Below are 25411 nucleotides of genomic sequence, written 5' to 3' on the forward strand. Positions count from 1 at the left end.
TAAAACAGTAAGGCTGGCCACAAGGCAAAGCTAAAAAGGTATGAGGACGGGTTCCATGCCTTTCACAAAAACCTGGATTATTAACGCAGAGTTCAGCTAATGAACACACCAACGTTTAGGAGATGTGCAGCATGGGACAGCTCAAGAATTACATTACGTGTGTTTCAAAAAAGGTTAGACAGAAGGGGACTGTGAGCCAAACCATTTAAGTAATCTGAAATGCAGGCAGCAGTGGCAAAATAGCAGCTCTCAGTAAGACAGGGGATGATTACTTTGGGTTTTATTGTCACCCAACAGTTGCAGTTACAAGCAGTAAGTGCTAGGGGAATGTTATCTTTAAATAAACTAATCTGGTAGCGCGTGATTTATTGTGAATAAACTGATCAAGTCTTCAGAGTTGGATGCTCTAACTCACAGCTACAATCTGAAAATACAAAACAAAGTGATTGAAACAAGTCTCTAAAAAAGCTCTTGGGGATTCCAAGATTGAACGCAGTTCTGCTAGTTTATAAAGTGGTTACAACTGCAACTCCCCCAAATAACAGGGGCAGGGGTGAAAGAGTATGATGTAAAAACTCAAGAGACTGGGAAAGCAGAAGCCCGGAGTGCTGGAAGTAGCCAAGATGCCTGCAGGAAGGCATCTCACCTTCCTAGGAGGAACATAAGGTTTCATGCTTTTTAATCAAAAATGAAAAGGAGACCGTACCACATAACCTTTAGCAATCAGGACACTCCGTGTATCATGTTCACCTCCTTGGGAGACAGGCACCCCAGAACTAAACCACAGTGCTAACGTTCTACAATCATAGAGGCCTCCCTGGGCACAAAGCAAAAGCGCATCTTAGCAGAGAGCTGCACAGAGCAGGAAAAGGAAATATACAAGAGGAAGCGAGCAGTTATCATGCCCACACCTCTCAAGCAAAAAGATTATGAAACCGTTCCCTAATTACCTCCAGACAGAGCCAGCCAGGTTAGCAAAACACCACTAAGAAAGCATAATGCAAAAAGGCATGACGCAACCTGGCTCACAGAGCACGAAACGGACAGGGGAGCACTCACGTGGTCCCCTCCACGAGCAGGGAAGTGAGGTCTCAGCTCCAAGGTGGCAGCCACGCAGGAGTAAATATGGTATCATTAACCAGCACCATTGTGGTTGGGCTGGGAAATGGGGACAGGCTACAGCCAGCGTGGCCAGGAGCAGCTGTCAGTCTCCTCCCTTCTCGCAATTTGCAAAGTGGAAATTATTCCAAGTCAGCTGCTGAGGAAAAATAAAGGGGGGGGAGAAGGAAAACTCAAGGACACAACCGAGAGTCGCAAATGAATGAGCTCCCATTAAGACTGACTGGGAATTGCCTGTTCCAGCAGATATCCGAGCAGAATAAGCATTCAGCAGAGGTTGTTTTGAAGAGGCCACTCCCACATTGCTGAAAAGAAATCTGGCATGAAAAAAAAAAAAGAGGTCAAGCGCTACAGAGGTGTAAAACAGCTCTAGTGGGGTAATAGGAAACATCCCGATAAGTACAGCCTTAAAATTCTATTCCAACATCCTTTTCTGCTGCTATGCTTTCTTTGAAGCATACTAGAAAAGGCAAGAACCCTAGCAGACCCAGCCCCAAAACCTGCATTTACAGCAGGTAACAGATTAGGGATGGCATGCATGTAGCTCCCCAAGTGTTTTGTCAGGATTAATCCTCAGCCCAGCTCTTACTGCTTTTCTTTCACTTGCTATTTAAGCCTAAGATTTAATGATTCTTTTCTCTTCCAAAAGATTCTGTAGCTTCAGGAGCAGCAAAAGCCAGGGAAGTCTCAGCTGACCACAGAATAGCTTAGGGCCAAAGAAAACAACTGTGGGAAACCAGTTCCCCCACTGGCGCATCACCATCAAAAAAGAACTGGTATTTTTACATTAGCTGCATTAGTGTCAAGGGATTAGCCTCTGAGCAACACAGAAAGATGTCAGCCAGTTACAGCACGCTATTTCCACTATTTGCCCTGGCACACAGACGATTATCCTTTAGATTTTATAACAGGTATGATCATTAGCAGTTAGAGCCACTAATAATCTCTACTGTTAGAGGAATGCTGAAAAAATGTATTAGGCTCTTTGCATACACGTCAGGGGATCCAGTCTGTACTGCAAACATTTTGCTTCGTGGCTGAAAAGCTAACCGTCCCATTCAGAGACCATTTCTGAATTCACACAGTCACAACAAGCAAGAAATATATATCCTAACAGAACATAACCAGGGGTAATCACAACGGTACGGAAGACACAGGTCAGCTGTATTCATACATGGCTTCCATCGTTGCTGGAGCACCCAGATAGAGACCCACAGAAGGACTGTGCCCAGCCTGACAGCGTTACACACACCCAGCAGCAAGCTGCAGGATCAGAGACACCCTCGGTAGGTTTCATTAAAGATCTGTAAGCACAGGGCTAAAATTAACCCAGAGCTACTGAGTTAATAAATGTTCACGCTGCCGTAGCCTGACTCCCACCCATCATCTCCTAAATACAAGCGCTGTGCATGCTGTCCTCAGCTCTGCAGTATCATCAGTCTGTTCAGCACTGCTTACACTGAAGGTACATATCGATGCACAGATTGGATCAAGCATGTAACTAGCTTCTTCATTAGAAACTGAAAGACAGCAGCAAAGCATGCCAGTCGGAGCTTTAGCATGTTTGAGGCTTTTATTTATACCAGTATCCCATACACTTCGCTGTGCTTGGTTAAAAAAATGAAGTTGTGATTTTTTACGCCATGCTTTTTGAATATCAGCTACAAAGGAAAAAAAACAAGACAAAAATACTGATTTATGAGCTATTTAGATGCCTACAGGTAGATGGCATGGAAACTTTCAAAAGCACTACTCCAGATTTTTTAAGCAGCTACACTGCTTTGTAAATCTGGCTCTGTTGCTAGCATTGCCTTTTTTTATTGCCATTATTAGAAGTAATTGCAATGACTGTGATATAATGAACAATATTGACATGTTTTAAACCTCAATTGCAAGTATTGACTATTGTCTTTCACACAATACTTATAGCTTGAAAAGAGAACAGTAGCCAGGCAATTTGGAGTACTTGTGCCTCTTGTCACTAAGAAACAGTGGAGGACAAATAACAACAGGCAAACGAATGGCAGAAGGAAGCTGCTGCATCCCAAACAGTGGGACTCGGGGCTGTACCGTCCATCTGCAGTTTCCACGGGACACGACTTCAGCCAGTGCCACAGAATCCTCTGTAGGAAAGTCCTCGCACAGAGAGCAGCTACGGAGCTCCTACTCACTGCTGCTGAGGTCTCTTGAAGGGAGCCGTGCCACCATTTGTGACAAAAGCGTATCTGGAGCATTAAGATCACCTTCCGGCTGTCCAGGATCTTGGCACTGCATCCGTGATAGCAAGACACTGGCCCAAGCCCTGGTGAAGCGCGCTCTGCTCACTGAGCACTGCCACTCTGCTGCGGGTATCACAGCTAGGGACACATGGCAGCCTCCTGGAGCACCTGAGTAACTTTGTCCTGGGTGATTTAATCTGAACACTGAATATAGGGGCAAACTATGTCTGTCACTCAGAACAAACAGCAAGAGTAGAATTTCTAGAGAAGAAGCCCTACAAACAGATCGGGAAAGCAAGTAAAGAGGGGAGGAAGAACTGAGATAAGAGTCGCAATACTTTTACTCTCTGGTGTCCAGTACAGACAGCACCCAGCCTAGCGAACTTAAAGGGAACACAGAATGCAGAGACAGAAGTGAGCTGTACCTCCTGGGCAGAGCTAGGATGACACTGCCTGGAACACAAGGTCAGGGCGGTAACAGGTTTGCTTTAATGCTGCACAGGAATCTCCAGCCTGTGGGGATGAACAGCTAGGGATGACATAGACCAATGCTCTCCGGTGTAGGCGTGATGTACAAACCGACTACTCGCAGTCCAGCTTTGCACAGCCATCCTTGAAGATCGAAAGATTGCTCTACAGCATTTTCATGCATTAGCCGCCTTCTTAGACAAAGATAAAAAGCTCATTCTCTGTAGAGGGGAGATCCTGCACAGGGAACAGCAGCTTCTGTAGAAGCCAAACCCTCAAATTACGGCAGTCCCTGCATGCCCGTAACTGCAGCTACAGGATAGGAAGCCAGCAGCTTCTACTACAAGAACCCCAACATGGTGTAACTTCAGCCAGGTGTGCTTAATTCTCCTTGGACTATAGGGGCAAGTTACTACATAGCCCAGGTATGCTAATTTCAGTTACTCAGATGGAAATCACAGCAGGCCCCTTAAGTCCAACAGTTGACAATCCAGTTGGAAACTTGCCAGTTTTATTTAAAAAAACAAAACAAAAAAACATTAAGATCTAGCTTTCCATGGTTCTGTTAGTTTACTTCCCCCCCCCCACACACACACTTTAAACTGCTGATGTTTTAAATTAGTTATAAAGTCAAAGCAGCAAGAGAGCACAATGTCAGAAAACAATTCCCTGGAAAACCTGATGCGTTCTATTCACTCAGAGACTGCAGATTCTATGAGACGGGTGCCACAGATCTTCATGTAGGTCCACAATAGCCTAACTTATGGAACAAGTCATTTTACTTGCCTAGAGAAGATGATGGATATCCAAGAGGGAACAGTAATCCACATACCACAGATAGTGGTGAGCAAAAGCTGAGCAATCTTTCTTGTAAGGTCTTTGGAGCATCGTGGGGCATTCATTCATCACAAGCAGGAGAAACAGCTGTGCCCACTAAAATCATTCAGATTCTGATCGTTCTTGAAGCTACAAGGAGCTCTTGCAACCTGTGGCTAGATGGACATGGAGGTACAGGTAAGGAGAGTGGCTAGGCCAAAGCCTCCAGCAGGACCCAAAGCAGGACTCTGGCCCACACCAGATGCGTTAAGATCAGCACGGAATCGTGGGGTCACCGGGAAGAAAAACCAAGGCTCCTAAGAGTAAAGGACTTCTCATTCAGGATGAGCAATCCACAGGTGCGAGACGGCCCCACCACAGGCAAGTGAGCCAAAAGAGAGCCAAAGCCCTAGCACCAAAGGGGGAAAAGCAGCATGATGGGGACAGCTGACAGAAAGCTGCAGACCTAGCAGGGCTATGCTTCCATGCACCCTACGTACCAACAGGGCAACGGCCGGTACCAGTGGTATGCTAGCAGAGGCCGCTGGGACTCCTGGAGAACAACCAGCTCCTTGGCAGGTGGGATGGATCACACAGCGCTTTGTTGTTTCTTTCCAAGTGCAGAGCAGATGACCAAAAGGGTGTTTGAGTCAACAAGCTCTTCTCAAAGTCCGCTCTGACAGGCGAACACAACCCAGGGATGAGCTGAGGCCTCTTCTGCTCTCCCCTCCTTTTGTTTTTTAACCCCCCACCAGCTCCATTTGAATGAGAATGAATTCCACAGAGCCGGTGCCAAACCTTGACCAAGCCTCAAGGGAAATTGCCAAGATGACAAAGATGAACACAGGAAGGGAGCAGCACTCCTGAGGCACCCCAGGCTTCTGTTCAGGATGGCTGATAACCCAGAGCTCCAAGCAATCAGGCATTTCATCTTGCCATAGGCCGTGCAATACACTTCAGCAGGAAACAGCAACTAGAACAAAGAGGTACTGCTAGGGCAAGAGGTGTATGAGCTTGGGTGCTTACAGTGCATAAGTACCATGCTTGTCCAGATTCTGTACGAGCAGGCACTCCAAGAATATCTCCTTTTTATGCACAACAAACTTACATTGGCTTAGAATAACTGACACCGCAGGTTACCCATGTTACATGTTACACATACAAGCACATACAGTTCTACAGTAGGAGGCACAACTGAAACATCTGATTTCACTGAAACACAGGGTTTACAGCCATCTTAGTTAAGCACAGTTTGGAAGAGTACTATCTGACCCCATCTTAAATAACTAATGCCTCTTGTCTGGTTCTTCAACATTTAGTACACGACATATACTAATATTAAAGGAAGCACTGCTATAGTCTGTTTCTAACACATGTTCTTAAGGTAACAAGGTACATGAGGTATGCATGGGGTTTCCTCCTTCCCCTGCCACTAAGCATTAGGGAATCCATGTGGATGAAAGTCTTTGTGAATGACAGCCACAGGAAACCAAACTCCAGCTCTGCTGCTCAATGAACCACTGGTTTTTAGCCAGTCCCAGACTGCTAGAGAATACTGATGCTGCTTCCTTCACAACCCTCATACGTCTCTCAGTTTGGCCCACTAAGTTATACTCATTACCAAAAAGTACGCAGCAGGTTTGAAGCCTCATCCTTCCAAATTCTAAAACTCTTCGTATTTACATGAACTACACAAAGGAACTATGGGAAAAGTGGAAATGAAGCAGTTCTGAGATGCACACAGTGGCTTGTCACCGAAGAGAAGTCAGACATAGCTTAGTAACTACATTTGCTTCCATACTTAAGAAGAAAGATCCAGACAATTCGATACCAAGTCCTTGGAACATGTGTTGCTGTCAATATTGAGAATGACATCACAGCTGAAATTATACAGGTTTAACTTTAACAGCAACCTAAAAAACCTCTTGGAAGCCTTTGTATTAATCACAAAAGAACAAGGGCATCACTATAGCTTATTAAAAGAACACAGAACCACAGCCTTCCTGGATTTTTCTGAAAAAAACAATAAAATTGAAACCATCATCATCTATTGCTAAATTTCATATTTAACTGAAGAAACAAAGGTGTGAGGGGAAACTCACACTGTAGAACTGTTGCCTCCACAGTTTTATGTCTTAGACCAACCAATCCTATACTATAAACTTCATGAGGTCTTTGAAGTTGTGAAAGGGGGTGATGGAATCAGCATCACCAGGAATATGTAATGCTACTATTCCTAAAAACTGGTGTTTTGAAGTCAGGTTTTCTGGAATTATCAACACTTTTGTCAACAGGAGAATATCTCCCTCACTAAGATCCCCAGAAACTATGGGGGACTTGCACTTAAAACCACAAACGCAATGACCGAGGTTTGGTTGGCTTTATTCACACAGATCTACCCCATAATGTTTGGGGGGAAGCATAACGAACACCCTGTTTTCAAAGTGGATATTGTTTAATCTTGACTACCTGACAGTATAAACACGCTGCACAAGTACGAATATCTTGTAACTGGAATAAAGCGAAGGATCAGGATTATCAAACTTACGTAAGATTTAAATAAACACATGCACCTCTATAGAAACCACAGCTAGTACAGCCACACGAGCACGGATGAGCAGGCAGTGCTCCTCATGGTACAGAACCAGAAATACAGATCTAGCCAGAGAGATCGAGCATCAGAACCCAGTTACTCCTCTACCAGATGTGCACAGCATGCCGAGTCCCCAGCACTGCAGGGCCTACGATACCGCTGTACTGGCGATAAAACAAAGTATCTGAAATCTCAGGGAAACCCTTTGAAAACAAAAAAACAGGTGAAAAAACTGAACTTCCCTCCGTTACTCAGCTAAAAGTTTTCATAAATACCAGTATGAGACTGCTAACCCTGCAAAAATGGCAAACAAAAAGGAATGGATTTATCTTATCTTTGATTCCTCACTGAGGTCCTAATTCTGCATCTTCATATCAGTTCATATCTTTATTACAGTCCAACATTACAGCAACTTTCCTTAGAGTAAATATACTTATGCCCACAGAAAGTCACTGTCCAAGTGCGTGTGACCGCTGCAAATCCAGCGCTCCAGCAAAAACAAATGAATTCTTCAGACAAACCCTTCAGGAGTGTTTTAGCTAGCAGCAAAAGCATTTTTAGGAGTAAATGTTTCTGTTACAGATTAAAGATAGTTGCTTTGCAAGCAGTATTTAATTAGTCAAGCCAGAACATTTTACAGCTGTTGTTTCTAAATTCCCTCACAGACTGATTCTTCTTTCATATCCTCCTCTCGACCTGCATTGTCTCCCTTCCCTTAGGCAGATAAAGGTACTGTGTTATTGATTAAGCAGTGCCCATCAACAACCCTTTGCTAAACGAGCACAAACAATCCCCAAAGAGTCACTGAATCTTTCAAAGTGAACTAGTGAACTCAAAATATTGCCCTGTACACAATGGAACATGTTTTATAAACAAAAGTTCCACCATTTCACTATAAAAATGAAATTAACCAAAAAACACCCTCCCACAGATGTAAAGAACAAAAGTAATGCAGACGTAATTTTATGCATCTATAGTATAGTGATTTATAGTGATACAAGAAAGGTATGTAAATTTTTTGTCAAAAATTCACATCTGCTTTAGAGAAACAAAGTGATCTGAAGAACAGGGATCATCCAAGTAGACTGAAACAGTCCCTGACCTTTTCTGTGCCCTGACTAAACTTCATGAGAGGGGAAAACACACCTAGTGGAGGGGGATACAAAGGAAAACTAGCACGAACTACAAAATACAGAAAATGTTGTAAGGCTGGATAGCACTTCCTATTGTTTGCTAGTTTGTCATACTTCTAAAAAAAAAAAAAAGTCAGTCACAGCTGAAATAGCACTGAAGACCACTGTCACTGATGACTTTTTAGGATCTGGTTTCGCCCCAGCCAGCAGTTATAAGATGCAGCCATGACATACAGAACTTTGCTCTCAGAAGATATTAGTATCATGCAATAAACATTAAGCAGCTTGTGAAATGCAAAGATACAATGTTGAAACTTACAGTATTTAACAAAATCCTTCTGAAAATCTTTCCTAGAGTTGACAAAGGCTCTTCCTCTCTCAGTTCCAACTACAAACACGTCTGTTTCATATACAGCAATACAGGCCACTTCTGCCTTGGACTTGGCAAGTTCTTTGCACTGTAAAAAGAAAAAAAAAATGTTTATAATAATAAAGTATAGTCAATAGAACATATGCGGAATCATTTAAAACAGTTATTACTTCTGCTGCCAGCATTCACATCTCAAAAGATGCTGCAAGTAACATCACATCAACCATCAGCAAAGGATAATTTATACGTTTGGAGTACTTTCCACAAGGAATCTGAAAAGCACTGTAGATACATTAGCGAAATTAGCTTCATCTAGACCCAGAGATTGCACTGTTTCTAATTAAAATGATTTAGTCTCTCTTGGAAATTATTACTTCACCACTAAACAATCATATTGTCTTATACCAACTCCAGCTTTCAGCAGAGTGTACAGGAGTCTCGTTCTTTCACAGCACACTTAACGCAAGTTGTGCTGTTTTAGTTGCAAGCAGGAAGGCTGCCCACAGTCTTTGTCCTGCCGGCGGTGCTCTGGCTCAGGTGGATTCCTCCAGAGCAAGGGAAAGATCACACCCTCCCTGCACACGTGTAGGTGTGTGCTGCTGGGAGAAACCGCTGGCAAGGAAGTCAGGAAACTTACAGTGCAAGGAGACAGCAAGATCCTGAGAAAGTTAGGGTAATCATCAAGAAGTGATCATAAAAAGTCAGCTTTTCCTAGGAACTCAGAGTTTGCTATAACCTAGAAAGACACGGTAGTTGCTGCATGAGATGAAGCGGCAAAACCTTTAGGAGCTGATTATACCCCTTGGGAAAAGGGGGTTTGAAACCAATTCTCTTATACAGATCCCATTCAAAGTTTTATTGCTAAGAAGAAACAAGAAACACCACGCAACAAAAAACAAGACGACTGCTAGCATGAGCTTCCACAAGCAAGCAGAGCCACAGGAAGCTGGATAGCACACGCTAAGGAACAGATATAACATTACACTCCAGCTCCCTGGGGGGAGGCAAGATATTGCTGTAATCTTGCACGTGCCTAGACAGAGCTGTGACACAGCTGCTCAGCCCGCCTACTAACCATTGACTCAAGTGCCGACATGAGGAACGTAACCACCATCCTGCTTTCAGAGGAGTCCTCATCGTGGATGGACACTGCTGGGGCTGTAGCTTGGGCCATTCTCCTCCTATAAAATCAAACATAAAACCTGTTCAGATACACAGAGCTGTGCAAGAAATCTAAGCCCTCCCTCATGCAAGAGAAGAAATATATTTATATATTCGAAAACCCAGAACCACCCCCATGAGCAAATATGCAGGTAAAGTAACAGGATCAAGTGTTCGCTCTTCTGTTCTTTTATACTTTCTGCTGTTTCATCCAAAGTGGAAGCTAAACATCTGAAAGTTAAAATGCTGTGCCATGCCTAGACCAAACACCTTTTGTGCCTAGAAAGACACATATTAACTGATTGGACTGCGAGAGTTACAGACGTGCTTAGAAAGAAAAATCAGTGTAAATTCAGTCAAATAGCCAGAGACGAAAAACATTGGAATTAACGGTGTGATAAAAGGAACGACAAAAAAACAGTTGTGGCACAGGTATTAGAACAACTCCCCTGTAATTTTCAGTACAAGTTCATCACTGTCTCACTCAAAACAACCCCCTGCCCCAAAATCACGGCCTCAAACTACAGTATTAGCAACCAGAACAGGACATTTTATTTGTGTATTCATCAGTTGCAGGATTAATGTCATAGCTAAGAAGTCCCAATTAAAGTGCTAAAATTAAAAACCAAATTTCAGGAGTGACAAAAAAGATTTAAACCTATTTTATGTACAGCAGTCAGGACTTTCAACTTAGTTGAGTAATAATCAGGACTCGTTTATGCTTTTGCTGGCAGAACTGTCTATAGACAGCAATGAACATATTGAGAAGGAAGTTTTGACAGCTGCTAAGAGCACGTTTTGCTGTTGGAATGGTGCAACCGATGTTTACATGTACCTAATGCAATAAGCTGACATGCCTGCAGGAGGAGAGAAGTCGCAGCGTGGAGCTCTGCTCAGCTCCATGCACCTTGAGAAAATCACCTAGAAGTCAAAGTGAGATAAACGAGACATTTCACAAGAGGCTGACAGCACCTTGCTGCTCCTGCAGAACCTGGGCTCGCAGCACAGCTCGGGTTCTCCAAGGTGATGTGCATGCTGTGAAGTGTGCAGGCATGTCAGGGCAGCACGAATAACAACCACTGCAGGTGATAATACGTGTACACATTGGAAAAATGGCATCGAGCTGTTCCTTTGAGAGGACTCAGAGCGCTTCAGAACAGAAATTAGGGGGTGGGGGACCCTGCAGCACCAACGGCACAAGATAACAGGTTGGACTAGGTGATCTTGGAGGTCTCTTCCAACCTAAATGATTCTGTGATCCCAGCAGACATCCAGCAGCCCTCTGACTCTCCAGACCGGCCAGCGAGGTTTAAACGGCTTCACAGCTGGGGATGAACTGCAGCCAGGTAACCTGCAGCTGTCTGAGGACGTCTGCAAGGAAAGAGAAATGCTGGCACCTCTCACAGCCCGGAGCTGACAACAGGTCCTGCCTGAGGCAAAAGAGCTGAACTTGGGGACCGAACGCAAAGGAAGACCAACGCTGATCACCCCGATGACCAGGGAAAGCTGCCAGGAGCTGTGGGCAGGCCAGCGGGGCTGGGGATGTGGAGGCAGACGGGATTACCGCCCGCCAGAGGAGGGGGAGCCGCTGAGGGATGGCCTAGGGACTGTCAGAGCTGAAAGGGAGACTGATGTGACATCAAAATCTGTCTTCACGGAGTTTGGGACCCAACAGAGTTCCCAAGCTCATCTTCAGAACTCTTTGGGGTTAGCATGTTAATAGGATTTTGTACACCATGGTAGATTTTTGACGATATAGCAACAATCCAATATAAAAGATGAAGCAGAACACAAGTCTGCCTTGCCCTTCTCCCATGCCAACTCGCGGCCTGATGCGGTTGTTCTGGTCCCTTTAACAGCCCCTAAGCCAGCAGGGGCACGCACACACGCACCTAGCCCCTCCTGCATGGGAGAACTCAGGCTGGGCACAACCAAGGACAAGCTCCTTCCCGCTGTGCACAGGCACCGCTCCAGACGAGAGGCCAAAGAAGTTCCCGGGATCACTCCCGGGCCGCAGCCGCACAAGGGGACGCCGATTATTGCGGTTACACGGAGCGGGCTGTGGTTCAGCACCCCGAACAAACCTGGCTGCGTTTCCAAGCTTGGATCCTCACAGCTCGTGGCACCCCATGCAAACGCTTTGGGGTTGGTACTGAGCGAGGTGTTACACGTGTACGACACAAAAAGGCCAATTTAAACACCATTTGAGCAGCCAGAAGCTGGCTGCCTGAGCACTCCTATGTAATGCACCTATTAATCACGTATTACTAGCTGCTCTGGAAGATTTTTTTTTTAATATTGGTATAATTGCCCCTAAATCCTTTGGCTTTACGGTGCCAAGATGAACCCCTGTCCAAATCAAGGCCTGTAAAAACGAGCAAATCATTACAAAACACACTGGTAGAGTACCAAGGATGTAGCATTTAGCCATTCCTGCCCAATGAGAGGGTCACCGTGACACAGAGCAAATAAACCCATGTTTTCATTTCACCACGAAAAAGACAGACTAAACCCAGTAGCTTTCAGGAAGCCAAATCAAACCAACACGCATCCCGCTCCACGTGCTTCCTGCTGGCTTCTACTTTTGAGAGCCAAAAATTAGGAATACTCAGGGCAAGAAAGAGCAAAACCACAAGCCGATTTCCATCTTCCCTGTGCTCACACAGAGGCACACGTGCCAATCTTGTTAAAGCCACCAGTAACGGATACTCTCTCTACTAGTTGCTTGCCAAACACACAGCACACAAAAAACAAAAAGTTGAGCTTTATGAAGAAAAATTATTATTTAAGGATATAAAGAATATACACGGAGAATAATGGAAATATGAGCCCAAAATATGTTTTTCAGAAGCATTTTTACTTTTCACCAGACGTAATGCACACGGATATTCCCAAAGCAATCCATCTGTGTGTTGTCTGCTGCTCTCTGGAAAAGCAGCCGTGGAAGCCAAGCAGCCTCCCCCCTCCCGTACCCCAGCAGGAGCACTGAAACAAACCCCACTGCCCCGACGGGGAGGCACCGAACCCCAAAACACAGCTGGGCACGAGCCTGCTGAACGCATCCTTATGCATGGCTGCCGAAGACCCGGGGCTCCCTTGGGGAAAGCAGCCCGGCTTCTGCTGCCTCACCGCGGGCTGCTCGATATTGAAAGAATTATTTCTAGTACAAGAGCACGCATTTCATTCCAAAGCTAGAACGAGAAGGAACACAAAGCATACATTACAAATCTAACTGGAAGCCAGGCTGCTGCTTGGCTCTCACTGATATCTATCCCCTGGCTTCTCTGCCTTCTGGGCCGAGGAGTCAGCGCAGCACGCTGACCTGCCCGAACACCCGCCTGCAGAGGAAGGGCAGGAGGCTCCGTCTCGTAACTGCACAGATTAACGCTCACGAGCTGTTAAGCGCAAATGAATCTTGTTAAACAGAACTTGGCCCAAAAAAAAAAAAAAACCAATCTGATATTTTTCCCTACAATATGGTTCAGTGATCCTGTTTCAGAAGAAGTTAAGCCTGATGTTTCTGAGATAACCTAGCAAAGAAACCACCAGGATGTAAGCTGCTGCCTCCCCTTTGCATGCAGCTTCCCAGGTGACATCCACCCTCGCTGCAGCACCCATGGGTGAGAAGGTTCTCTGACCTACGCCAACCAGTTACGATGACCTCTCTTTCTTATGTCATTAATCATCTTAAAATTATAGAGATACTCTATAAGCAAGAGGTTTGGGTTAATTGCAGCCACTAGACCGCTCCTCATGCGGACTGGAAACAACAAACAACAGAAGAACAGCCAGCCTGCGCGACACCTCGCCCTTCAGGTACACCACTGGTTTTTGGAAGGAACTATTTCCACCAGCCATAATCCAGCAGGAGCAGGAGGGAAGGATGTGGGCACCCCACACCCAGCAGGGTGCACCTGCTCGGGCTTACCACTGGCCTCTCCAGACAGAGGTTGGCTCCCTTGGAGGCACAGCCCTGGGGCAGCAGGTAAAGAGCAGCACCAGGTAAATACACACCGTCAGCTCTTAGCTAACATTGAGCCCAGGCTATTAACTGCCCTAAAAATAAATAAATAAAATAAATACATCACTCTCAAGCAGAGCCTAGCAGCCTTAACGTGCCAGAGAGGCTCCGCTCCCTGTTGCTTTTCCCCCCAGCCTCTTATCTGGAGCAGCTGCTACAGGAAGAGCCTGCACGTGGTGGTTACAATCACCCTTCTTACACTCCTTTTGCTCACTAAAATTAAGTGCGCTTACCCCTCTGCCACGCTGCTGCCTGTCCTGGAGCACAGACACAGCCCCAGCACCGGCCAGTTCTGCCCAAGGAGTGGGCTTCTTGGTAAACCTGCGATCACTGTTCGCGCACGACACCATTCGGAGCTCAGCAACGCCGACCCACTGAACACAGCAGCCAGGACACTCGCTGTCGCCATCTCAATCCGCCTCCCCCACGGGGATTTAACCCACGGCAGCAGGACCGCTGGGACGCAGCGCCGAGAGCTTTGCATCCGGGCTCACCCCAAGCCAGCCCCACAGCACTGCTGGCAGCACCGCATCCTGCTGCAGGTAACGGCGCTGCTCAGAGTCACGCCGCTCGGAAATATCAGCTTGCTGGAAACCCACACGCTGCCCCAAATCCCTGCTGGGGCCTTCAGGGATTTAAGTTTTTGTTTCCCCTCCTCTGAGGCAGCAGAAGGGCAGAGTAACATTAGAGCCCCGAACAGTTCCCCAGGGGAAACACCGGGTGCTGAGCGCAGCCAGCTCTCCAAGTGCCAGCAGTGTTTTGCTGGGGCTGGGATGGAGACGTGCTTCGTTACACAGCTCCAACCCCCCCACCAAAACCACCAGGAATTAATTTCCACTTTTCCGGGTACTTTGATGACACCCAGCCACGCGTGATGGCGTTTTACCAGCCCAGGAGGCCTGCTGCCTCCGCTACTCGAGAGCCATTGAAAAATGAACCAACTCCAACACCGCGTACTTTAACTGCACCTCTGATCCCTCTCATTCACAAGCCTGAAAAAAGATACTTAACCTTGATTTTCACCACTTCTGGAGATTCTGCTATAGACCAACATGTAACCGTGAAGTTTCAGACGAAATGAAGAAGCAGCACCTAACCCCACTGCTCACAGGCAGGCACATTACTGGGTTTGGAGGTGTTAGGAAACCACAAACATCAGGCTCATTTCCGTATTAAAGCCAGGCCCAGGGAACAGTTATTTTGTCTTTAGGTATGCGATGTCCTACAGCAGCACGCAGGCGCTCGTGAATTACAGCTAAGCCATGTAAACAACATGAAATATTAATCACAGCAGGCCTGACCGTCTGATAATTCCTGTCTTTACCCATTTTACTGTATTTAGGAAACATGATGATGATGCTAAATAACTACTGCTTTAGCTCCCCGTGTCCACCAACACTAACACCACGTAACATCTGGGAAGTTAATTAGTCTGAACTCCAATGGCGTTATAACAAAGGTGGTGCTGGCATGTTTTCTAGAGCGAGAAGCGGGTGTGCTCACTACAGCAGGCTGGCCCTTGGGATTTCTGTGTTGCACTGTAAGCAAAAGCCCCAAAATAATTTCAGGGCAAACCAAAAACCCCTTTAACTCTTGGGACTCCCACAAAGAGTTAACCAACACAACACACCCAGCTGGGCTTTAACACCTTGTAAGGAACTGGAATTAGCTGACAGCAGCACATGAAGCTCACCATCACACGGCAACAACCAGTCCCCTCCGCCTGGCCATCAGTTCCCCCTGTGTCTCCCCCTCATTCCTGTTACTGTATTTAACTGAACGCCGATTTCCATGGGACTGATGACATTTGCCCTTCCCCTAAACAAAGCACGTGTGTCAATGCTGTTGGAAATCTCTCCTCGCCTTGCTGACAGGATCTGAGGCCAGGAATAAAGGTCAGTGCCACAAGGAAGAGCTCGGGAACGCCAGCAGCTTTCTGCCAGGAGATGATGCACGTGCAGCCCTCCCAGAGCGGTGGGTGGTTTGGCCAGACCCCTGCAGAGCCGCTCGTGTCCTGGCAAGTCAGAGAACAACTGGCAGCCTGTTACTGGGATGTGCAGGGGACAAACTCCTATGCCATCTAATTTACTTAATAGAATCACTGATGTTTTTTATTAAGTGTTCTATGCACGTATTTTATTTTGGTGGCAGAGTTAAGTGCGGATGAGCACAAACAGGTGTGTTAGAACAGCCTAAAGCTGCTCCTTATGGCAAGGTATTGACCCCAAGGTTTATACACATGGGCAGCAGCACAGGCAGGTGATTAGAAAGGATCCTAGAATCATTAAGGCTGGATCCAAGATCCTCTGGTCCAACCACCCCCATACACCACTGTCACCCACCAAACCACGTCCCCAAGCACCACGTCCAACCTTCCCTTGAACACCCCCAGGGACGGTGACTCCACCACCTCCCCGGGCAACCCGTCCCAACGCCTGACCGCTCTTTCTGAGCGGAAACGTCTCCTCATTTCCAACCTGAGCCTCCCCTGGCGCAACCTGAGGCCATTCCCCCTGAACCTCCCCAACACAACCTGCGGCCATTTCCCCCCAGCCCTACCACCAGGAGCCCCCCCCGCCCCGCCTCATTTGCATGTCACATCTCATTTGCATAGCCCCGCCCCCGCCCTTCATTTGCGTACCCCCCGCCCTCACCCAATCACCACCTCCCCTCGCGCAGCCCCGGCACGTGCGCGCCCCCCCGCCAGCCAATGGGTCCTCGGGGAGGGGGGGGGGGCGGGCGCGGAGCTCCGCCCCCGCGAGCGGCGCTGAGGGGGGCGCTGAGGGGGGGGAGGAGGAGGAGGAGGAGGAGGAGGACGGGGAGGCCGCGGCCCCTCCCCAGCAGCGCCCGGTGCCCCCGCAGGCAGGGGGCGGCCTCTCCCCGCAGGGAGCCGCGGCACCACGGCCCCTCACACCCCCCCACACCGCCCCGAGCCCCTCACCGCCCCCTCGCTCGCGGTCCCCTCACCGCTGCCGGGCTCGGGCAGCCCGCTCCTGCTGCCGGTCCCGGTCCCGGCCCCGCCGGCTGGAAGCGAGGAGGCCGAGGCCAGCGGGCTGTCGTCCCGGGAGGCGGCGGCGAGGCGCTGGCAGGGCCCGGCCCCGCGCGTCCCCCTCACGGTGTCGGGCTGAGCCCAGCGCCGCTCCGGGGGAGGGGAGCGGAGATGGGGGGGGCAGGTTTTTTTGTTCGACTTGCCCACGCTGCGCATGCGCAAGCCGCGCGGGGGCCGCTGAGAGTTGTAGTTCTTCTTCGTACGTGCCGCCCGTCACCACGCAGGGCGGTGGGCACGGCGGAGGACTACAGCTCCCGGCGTGCCCCGCGCGGGGAGGGCCGGCCCGACCCCAGCGCCCCCAGGGGGAGCGCGGCGCCGGCCGCTCGAGCGGGCAGCGCGGAGGGGTCTGGGGGGAAGATGGCGGGGGGGTGCTGGTGCTGACGGCGGGGCCCGGCGCGGCCCCTCAGGCTGTCCCCGTCGTGCCTCAGCCCCGCTGTCAGCTTTTACCTCAAATTCTCCTAAATGCTGACGTTTTTGTTACTTTCTTCTAATAAGTACGGCTGTTGTGTATATAAAGCTAGCAGCACTTTGGAAATGCTAACACTTTTTGTTGTGGTTGGTCACGAGCAGCCCCAAACACTCAGATTTTGGGATCTCACCAGCCCGTTATGGCTTCAGGCTGCACGCAGCAAGTCCGCCAGTGCCGACCCACAGCACGCAGTGGCTGGAGGCGTCGTGGCTCTCAGCGGTTCCTTGCCAACGCTCTAACAATTTATGGTGTGGGGAAGCGGACAGAAGCATGTGCAGCGGCCTGACAACAATAAAAAAAAATCACAACCCACAGGCAAACCACCGCTTTCATCACCACCTGAACCTAAACCAGAAGATTTTGCCCTGCGGCACTGGGGTGGTTCCTTTTTCAGCTCTTGTGCAGGGAAGGGCATAATCTCTGGCGAAGGACTGTAATCAGGAGGGCAGGAATAACTTCCTAAACTGCCACAACTATTTTCTGAGGGAATGCATCAGCTCTCTTTCCACTTGCAATGTCCTTATTAGAGGTAGCCATTACTCCAGGGTGAGCACATGTTAGCATCTCAGCCGTACCACACTACACACACAGCCCTGACCAGTGAGGAGACACGGGACTGTGGCTCGTTTGCTTTTGTGAAAGGTTTACTTCACGCCGATGCTGGCAACTTTGCCCTGAAAGAGGGCAGAGTAACAGAGATCTGCTCAGCAGCCCAGCTGCAGGCAGTAACGTACACCTGGGCACTGAGGTATTTTAGCTAGCACAGGAGATTTTGACAGGTAACACCTCATTTCTTACAGATTTAGATATCCTAAGAGGTCCCTTCCAACCTCAACCGCTCTCTGATTATGGGAGCGATAGCTGGCAGCTGCTGCCTGCCTGGTTCACTGGCTACCACTTGGCCCCTCATGGGAGTGGGAATTGGGTATTTCTCAGGGACAGGATCCTTCCCACTCCTCCGTATCTCTCTGTACCACCTGACCCAGCCACATGAGCTGTGGGGCTGGGCACCCTTCAGGAAAAAAGGGATGCATAATGAGAATTGAGTCATGCTTTATTTGGAATAATGTTTACCAATTGTGGTTACAAGCCGACTAACTGAAAAATTAGTTCCTTAAGGCTTCCATATCCATCAGAGACATTCGCTGGATGTTGTAAATCAATGCTCAGAGTAGGAATATCTTGTGTGTTTTAGTAGCTACAGTAATTAACAACTGTAACTTATTACCATGGACCGCAAGAATCTCTCCATCAATTCAGACCCTGGAAATCCAAGCAGCTTCCTTCTGAAAAAAAAGACATTGAACTCAACACACAGCCTCCGTGGATTATTACCGGCAGATTCCTGAATTGATAGTTATATAGAAACATCTGACCAGTTCATCTTGATATACTTTCCAGGCTTAAAATTCAAAGGCAAGTCTTCTGGCAGAAAATACTTTGGTCTAAATTCCTTGGTTTAAAGCATTTTGTATCACTTTGCTTTTCCCTCTACTAGTTAACCAGCTGAGCTTCAACTACAGATTGACCAAGAATTTCACACAGCAAGGCAAGAAAAACATTTCTCTTAAACAGGGCAGCCAGACTGTAAAAACAAACTGTTAGAAAAGAGAGGTAGAATCTAGAATTATTTTTATCATCGATAAAATAAAAAAAAAAAAATCCTATTTGAAGTTCATAGTCTCCTTCTGAAAACAAATTGAGACCAATACATACAGTTTTTGTTTGATTGGCTGATTTTTTTTTTAAGCTTACTCATTAGTTGTGGAAATTATTCTGTTTCATCCCCAGAAACATGCATTATTCTCTTTAACACTAAAAAGAGTTAGGCTGTCTTTATCAGCAGGCTTTGCTTCAACACATGCAGTGAGTTACAAATTTAACCTCCAGCTAGGCAGAGTGTAGGGGATTTCAGTCAGCTCACACTTCAGATTTCTATGGGTAAATCTAAATATTCCTGACAACTTACATCGTAACATCTAGCATCTGAGACCGAAAACCTTTGTGTGTGCCTGTTGAAACTACTGAGTCCTTAAAACCTGGGGGAGGTGTGACGGCGAGCAGAAGCCAGCCAGATCCTCGCTGCTCCCCATAGAGCTGCTTCTCCAGGCAGACGCATTCTGCCCTGCACAACTTCTCAGGGGTTTGTTACAGATTTGATCCCAACTCTTTCCACAGGTATTGCCATTTATTTGCCTCAGGTTATCAGCCCGGGTGTTTTGCCATCTTTCTCTCCAAACAGCTTTGTTTCAGGATTCACAGCATAACCTTTGGGCAGAGGAGAGGAGGGAGGCAGTCTCAGCCCATCAGGGAACAAAACCAGTGCAGAGTTATGTTGTCTTTTATACTCTGTGCAGAAGATCACTTCACTGTCTGGACCCCATGCCTCTCTGTCAGTCCCTGAGAGCACAGGGTTCAGAGCTCCCCGCTGTGCAGTGCTTCTGTTACATCTAGATGTAATGTCTTTTCTTCTCCCAAGTTATTATTTTTTTACATTTCAATTCCAAAACCACTATGGCTCCACAACAGCCAAAAACAGCAACATACTCTACATTTGAGAACACTGGTGCAGGATGGACCAGAACGGGGCCGCACTGCTGCAGGCCACATCTCTGCAGAGCAGAGCTCCAGGCATGCTCATCCCATGTGCCTTTACTCATTTTCCTTTGCTCCAGTTGGCTCGATTCCTTCGCAGTTCTCTTTCACTGAGCTTTTCCTCTGTTAAACAGTAAGTAAGGACATCCTGTATTTTCACTTGAAACACGGTGTGCACAATAAGGCTGATGAACACATAGGCAGTACAAATATTTGGATGGTAAGAGCACAGACAGTTTTCTCCGATCGCTTGCTGCTCTGCCCTCAGTTAGGGATGCTCTGGGGCGTTCAGCAAGGATGGGGCAGCAAACCCCAACTCCAGGGTGCTCTTGGTTGTCCCTCTCCAACACATCTGCCTTGCTGTCCCCTCCAAAGTGATGACCTTAACTCAGGAGCCTCCCATTGCCATTAGTTTTAATGTCTCTATAAAGCCCACCAAGCAGGCAGGAATCCTGCAGTGGCTCTTGTGCTGCAGTCTTTCCAAAGAAGAAAGCATTTTAAAATCATTTGCCTTTTGTGACAGAGGATTACAGTCATAGTAAATATGCACTGCTCTAAATATCAGGATTAACAACAACAACAGCAAAAACTAACTCACAAAAAATAACCAAACTTGACACATCGTCTGAAACTGCAGGTGCCAGCAATAGGTCCTGGGGACTTCTAAATGCATCTCTTTCAAGCACAAAAGCAGTTTCTTCTCAGGAAATACATGGCGGATCCGTGCAATGAGATGCTTGGATAAGCACAGCAGTAAATGTGAACATCGCGTGGTTGTGCCTCGTATTCAGCTGGTGCTGCAAACTTATTGAGACAAAATTACTTATCTTTTTTTTTTTTTAGTTATTAGGAGGAAATTAGATTGGGAGTTTGCCAACAAGGCTTTATCATCTGAGGTTGGTTTTTGTTTTTTGTTTTGCCTGTTGTTTCCTCCTCCATGCTCCTCACCAAGCCACCTTTGCCAGCAGAATCACGAAGCCTAGCCCAAGCTGCTGACAAACAGACCACAATTTTCTCCTACATGTTTGATACAAAAACCCACAACACCCAAGTTGGAAGAGGGATTCTTGCACTTGTTTGCTATAAAGGAAGGAAGACCTTTCTAATGACCTCCATTTCTAGGAAGAAGGACTTTGGGAGCTTTTTTTTTTTTTTTATATATATATTACAGAACTATTTTGTTGCTAAACTGTAATATGTATGTTTATGTATATGCACTTACACCAAAGACAAATAAATAACAACAAAACCAACAAACAACTTCAGGAGCCACGTGCATCCAGTTTGTTATTTCAGCCCTTCTTCCCCATGCATGTTCCTGCTTTATGAGCTCACAGGGATGGGGATGGCAGCCTGGCTGCCATTGGGGTCACCTCTTGGGCTCCCTGACACCTCGGTAGTGCTGCTCTACCTGGGCCTTCTCCCCTCCCCACGTCTCCTCCCAAGGGAGCTGAGCCCACCCGATGCAGAGGTGAAGCAGCTTAGGACCAAGCGCAGAGTGGACGCTCCTACAGCGGTGTCAGTGCCACCTGCCTCGGTGCCTTCCCCAGGCAAACCCCTTTATTTAGTTTTGGGCTGAACGTGCTCGGCTGTCACTATTACTTACCCGCCTGCCGATCCGTTGGCACTTCTGAACATCACTGACTTAGTGCATCCTTATTGCCAATTAGTCTGCACTCTATCGACATTTGGGTGTGAAGAAGACTGGCATTTTATTTTACTTTATTTTGTTCTGGCTGCAGTAGAAGACTGATCTACTGACGCAGACATCAGCAGGACAAACAGCAGCTTAAAATGAGTCGTTAACATCATTAGAGCAACGGTCAGGCTGATGGCTGCAGATGAGGTCTTTGCTGAGGATCTTATCTCAGCCTCAGAGCTCGCGGTCAGCTCCCCCAGACCAACACTGCTCCGGCCCAGCCTACGCGGGGCTTTGTGAGAGAAGTCCTGTGCCACCCCATGGCAAAGCAGCGATGGTGCTGCCTGTGGCTGTTTTCTTAATTCCCTCATTAATTTCCAAATGGATCGCATTGATTCAGTCAGGGATAAGGGGAAAGGACGTTTTGGAGAAGCTGAAGTGGGACAGGAGAGGCCACCATCACGAGGCACCCAACCGCAGGGCTCCCAGTGACAGCCAGGCCCCAGCGAGCAGCACTGGTGCTGCACAGCCCCACGCAAGGGCTGGAAGTGATCCCTCGGTGCTCACCCAACACAGGACCCAAGAGAATCAGAGCAATGGGCCCAGAGCAGCTCTGACTCCTCAGCTCGGGTTCAGTAGGACCAGCACAAACAGAGGCACAACCAAAGGCGCCCACGTTGCCTCCCCCAGCACAGGCCACCTGCGTCCCCCCCAGCTCAAGCCCCTGGAGCAGGGCAGCCGGGCACACCTGCAGGTGCTTTTTAGAGCTGGAAGATGGAGAAGAGCAGGAAGCTGCCATGAAACAAGCCTCCCTGCCCAGGGTGAGCCCTGGGTTACACAAGCACAGCCTAGGGGGCCAGCCAGCAGCACAGGGGACACCACAGTGGTTGTGCAGAGCAGGACAAGCACACGCAATGCTTTCCCCAGACACTCTCCCAGGAGGTTTCTGTCCCCATGGGCCTTACCAGCCTGGTAGTCCTCAGCAGATCTTGCTGCCAGGCTTCTCCAGCCTCCCCTTGAGCTCACAGGCTTTCCACAACACCCTTTGTCGCTACCCAAGATGATCCTTGAGGAGCAAGCACCTCCACACCCCTCAGAAACCTCCTGCCTCAGCCCTTCCCAGAGGGCTATTAACATGCAGGTTAACGAGGAGCCTCGTTGCCCTCCTGTGGCACACAGTTGCTACACAGAAAGACTGTCTGGCAGTCTTTCTGCCCCTTTCCCAATGGCAAAGCAAGGCAAGGGCTGCCTGGCGCCGAGCCGGCCATGTCCCAGTCCCGGTCCCATGTGCAGGTCCCAGTCCCACCACGAGGGCCGTGGAGCCACCTTGGTGAGGCTGCTGCAGAGCCTGGGCCTGTCCCACCTCAGAGGACTCTCTCCCAGGTCTTACCGAGTGAAAAAGTACCACAAAATTTTAATGATCACAGGGTTTCATTGCACTTAACCCCCTCCTTCCCCAAAACCCACTGATGAAAAGATATTAATCTTAGCCTGAGTTCAGTTAGGCCACATCCCTCTGCCTCTGTACCCCATGGAGCTGTTAATTTGTGTCCAAGGCAGCTGTTTCAGATGTGCATTTAACAAAAAAATCGTCAGCGTCCTGGAGAAAGCACCCACGTTAGGACCATGGACATCTTGCTATGGGAACGGTTTTCTTCTGCCATGCGTGGTCCTGTGCACCGGCACAAAGCGCGCCCCAATGAACTCTTCAAAAATTGAAAATAAATAAATAAATAAAAATACAACCAAAGAGCTGCTTATCTGGGGTAGGGAAGCAACAAGACCTCTGGCGTGGCTGCAGTAGTGGTTTGCAACACATTCGCCGTCTCCCTGCAACATTTCGCAAAGCGTTCGCTCACAAATGGATTCGGGGCTCTGAATGGAGGCACAGATGCTGTTTATGCTGTTCTCTAGCATCTCGTTGCACTATACTTTTTAAAAATGATTTGAATCAAAGCGCTCATTCTTTAATTAAACTTCATTTAGCTGCCATCTGCCTGGGATCAAAATGGCTTCATGTTTTGCAACTCTTAATGAGGATTGTTATTGGATTTGTAAACACACAAACAACAACAAAAAAAACCACCAAACTCTTTGAAAAGTAATAAATGAGGAACGCGGCTTAAGTGTTAAGATCTGCATCTTCATCTTCTAATTGTAACCGAGTGCATCCCATTCAGCAGATAATCACGTTACACACAAAAACCGGGTATAAAAATACCCTGCAACTGGAGGATCAAGGGGAGGGAAACTCGGGGAATTACGGCTGAGGGAAAACAGTAATAAAGTGAGATCCGGTGTTTTGGCAGTGGGAAGGGTCAGCGCCGCTGGTTCCTGTGCAAGAGCAGGCACCGGTGGTGGGAGTTTCCTACTCCGGTCCCGGACAGTGAAAAGGAGGTGCTGTGACCCTACAACCCTCTGAAATTACAGCGGAAAAGACTGCTATTCACTCCCAAAAATATAAATGTTACCTGAACCCAGCAGCTTCAAAACCCAGCCTGGACACGGCGGCAGTGCCAGCCACAGAGCATCCTGCCCCATTGGGCAGGGCTCGAGCTGCCCTGTGGAGTGGGGTTTTGGGGCACGGGGAACCCAAATTAATTAATCAATTTAGCCAGCTTCAGAGCAGGGGATGCTGCAACTGGATTTGGGTTCAGCAGGACCCTAATGCACCCGGCTGGGAAAACCAAACAAACAGCCCTGCCATCTCCCTTCTCACCTTCCTTTTTTTCCCCCCACCTTTTCTAGCCTTTACGACTGCATTAAGCTTTCCAAATTAAGTCATTATTCCCCAGTGCAGCTCTGGTGCCCTAATTTAACTCGGCTGCCTGGATGCCCCTGCCTTCAGCAGCGACTCAGTAATCCAGCCCCACAGCCCGCCCCGAGCCTGCCCCACTGCTGCTCACGGCCATGGGTTGGGGCAGCACCGGAGACCTCCGCTCATTACCGAGCCTCTCCGCCGCCTTCGGTGGTCATGAATGAGGCCTTTTAACTGCAAAAAAAAAAGTCAAAATATAATGAACGTGCCCTCCCAGGAGACACCTCCTCAGGGCGGTTTGATCTGTGAGTAAGCCCCTTTCAGACATGTTGGAAGAGAAAAAATGTATTTTTACCTCTGAATCATGTTTCTTTGTTTCCTAATTGGAGATGCCACGGGTCTCAGCATCAGGCAGAAACATAAAAGACTTCAGATTTTGCTGCTGACTGTTCAGATGTCAAACTGTATGTCTAATTGGGGTCACTGATACAGCTCTTTGCCCTTCTTTAGGCTGCTGGCTTTGTGCCTTCTCCTACGTTTGTTTGGGCTTTTATTATCTCATGCGATCATTTGCATCTAACTCCACAGCAAATGCGAGTCAAGAAGAAGGAAATAAAATTGCAGCCGCTTTGAAGCAGCTCCACCCGCGCTCAGAATCCTCTGGTGGCACGGCAAGCCAAGGATTCAGGCAGACTGAAAACCCATAAAACAAATAAAGCAGCACGTTACACTCGTTAAAGTCATCATGAATTTGATCTCTCCATCTGATACCATCCTCTTCCTCCTGGAGCACATCTGGATGCTCGGGGAGCAGCTTTGCTCTGTGGGAAACGCTGTGACCTGTCCTGGAGCCTGCAAGGAGCCTGGGCTGGGCAGTGGGTATTGGGGCACCGACTTCTGCACAGAGATGTTTCTGCTCGCTGGCTCCTTACACCACCGAGCATTTGCTCTGGAAACATCTCACCTGAGCACAGCTCTCAGCACACACAAGGCACCGATTA

At 48.0% G+C, this 25411-nt stretch overlaps 1 protein-coding gene across 36 annotated transcripts in view; it reads right to left on the reverse strand.

The window, feature by feature from the left end:
• Positions 1–17157, reverse strand: part of GTF2I (general transcription factor IIi) — a 71495-nt gene extending 54338 nt beyond the window's left edge. For 14 of the 36 annotated variants that reach the window (XM_040533060.1, XM_040533058.1, XM_040533046.1 and 11 more), the window contains exons 1-3: positions 16868–17081; positions 9794–9899; positions 8668–8806 (exon numbers count right to left, since the gene is read on the reverse strand). In XM_040533060.1, the coding sequence (XP_040388994.1) occupies positions 8668–8806; positions 9794–9892 (238 nt within the window). In that variant the 5' untranslated portion in view covers positions 9893–9899; positions 16868–17081. Of the gene's footprint in view, positions 1–8667; positions 8807–9793; positions 9900–10851; positions 11251–13807; positions 13936–16867 lie in introns of those variants that run through there. The other 22 variants (XM_040533036.1, XM_040533033.1, XM_040533038.1 and 19 more) reach the window with 8 other exon arrangements.
• Positions 17158–25411: the final 8254 nt, after the last annotated feature.

This window comes from Cygnus olor, chromosome 20 (assembly GCF_009769625.2).
Source record: "Cygnus olor isolate bCygOlo1 chromosome 20, bCygOlo1.pri.v2, whole genome shotgun sequence".
NCBI lineage: Eukaryota > Metazoa > Chordata > Aves > Anseriformes > Anatidae > Cygnus > Cygnus olor.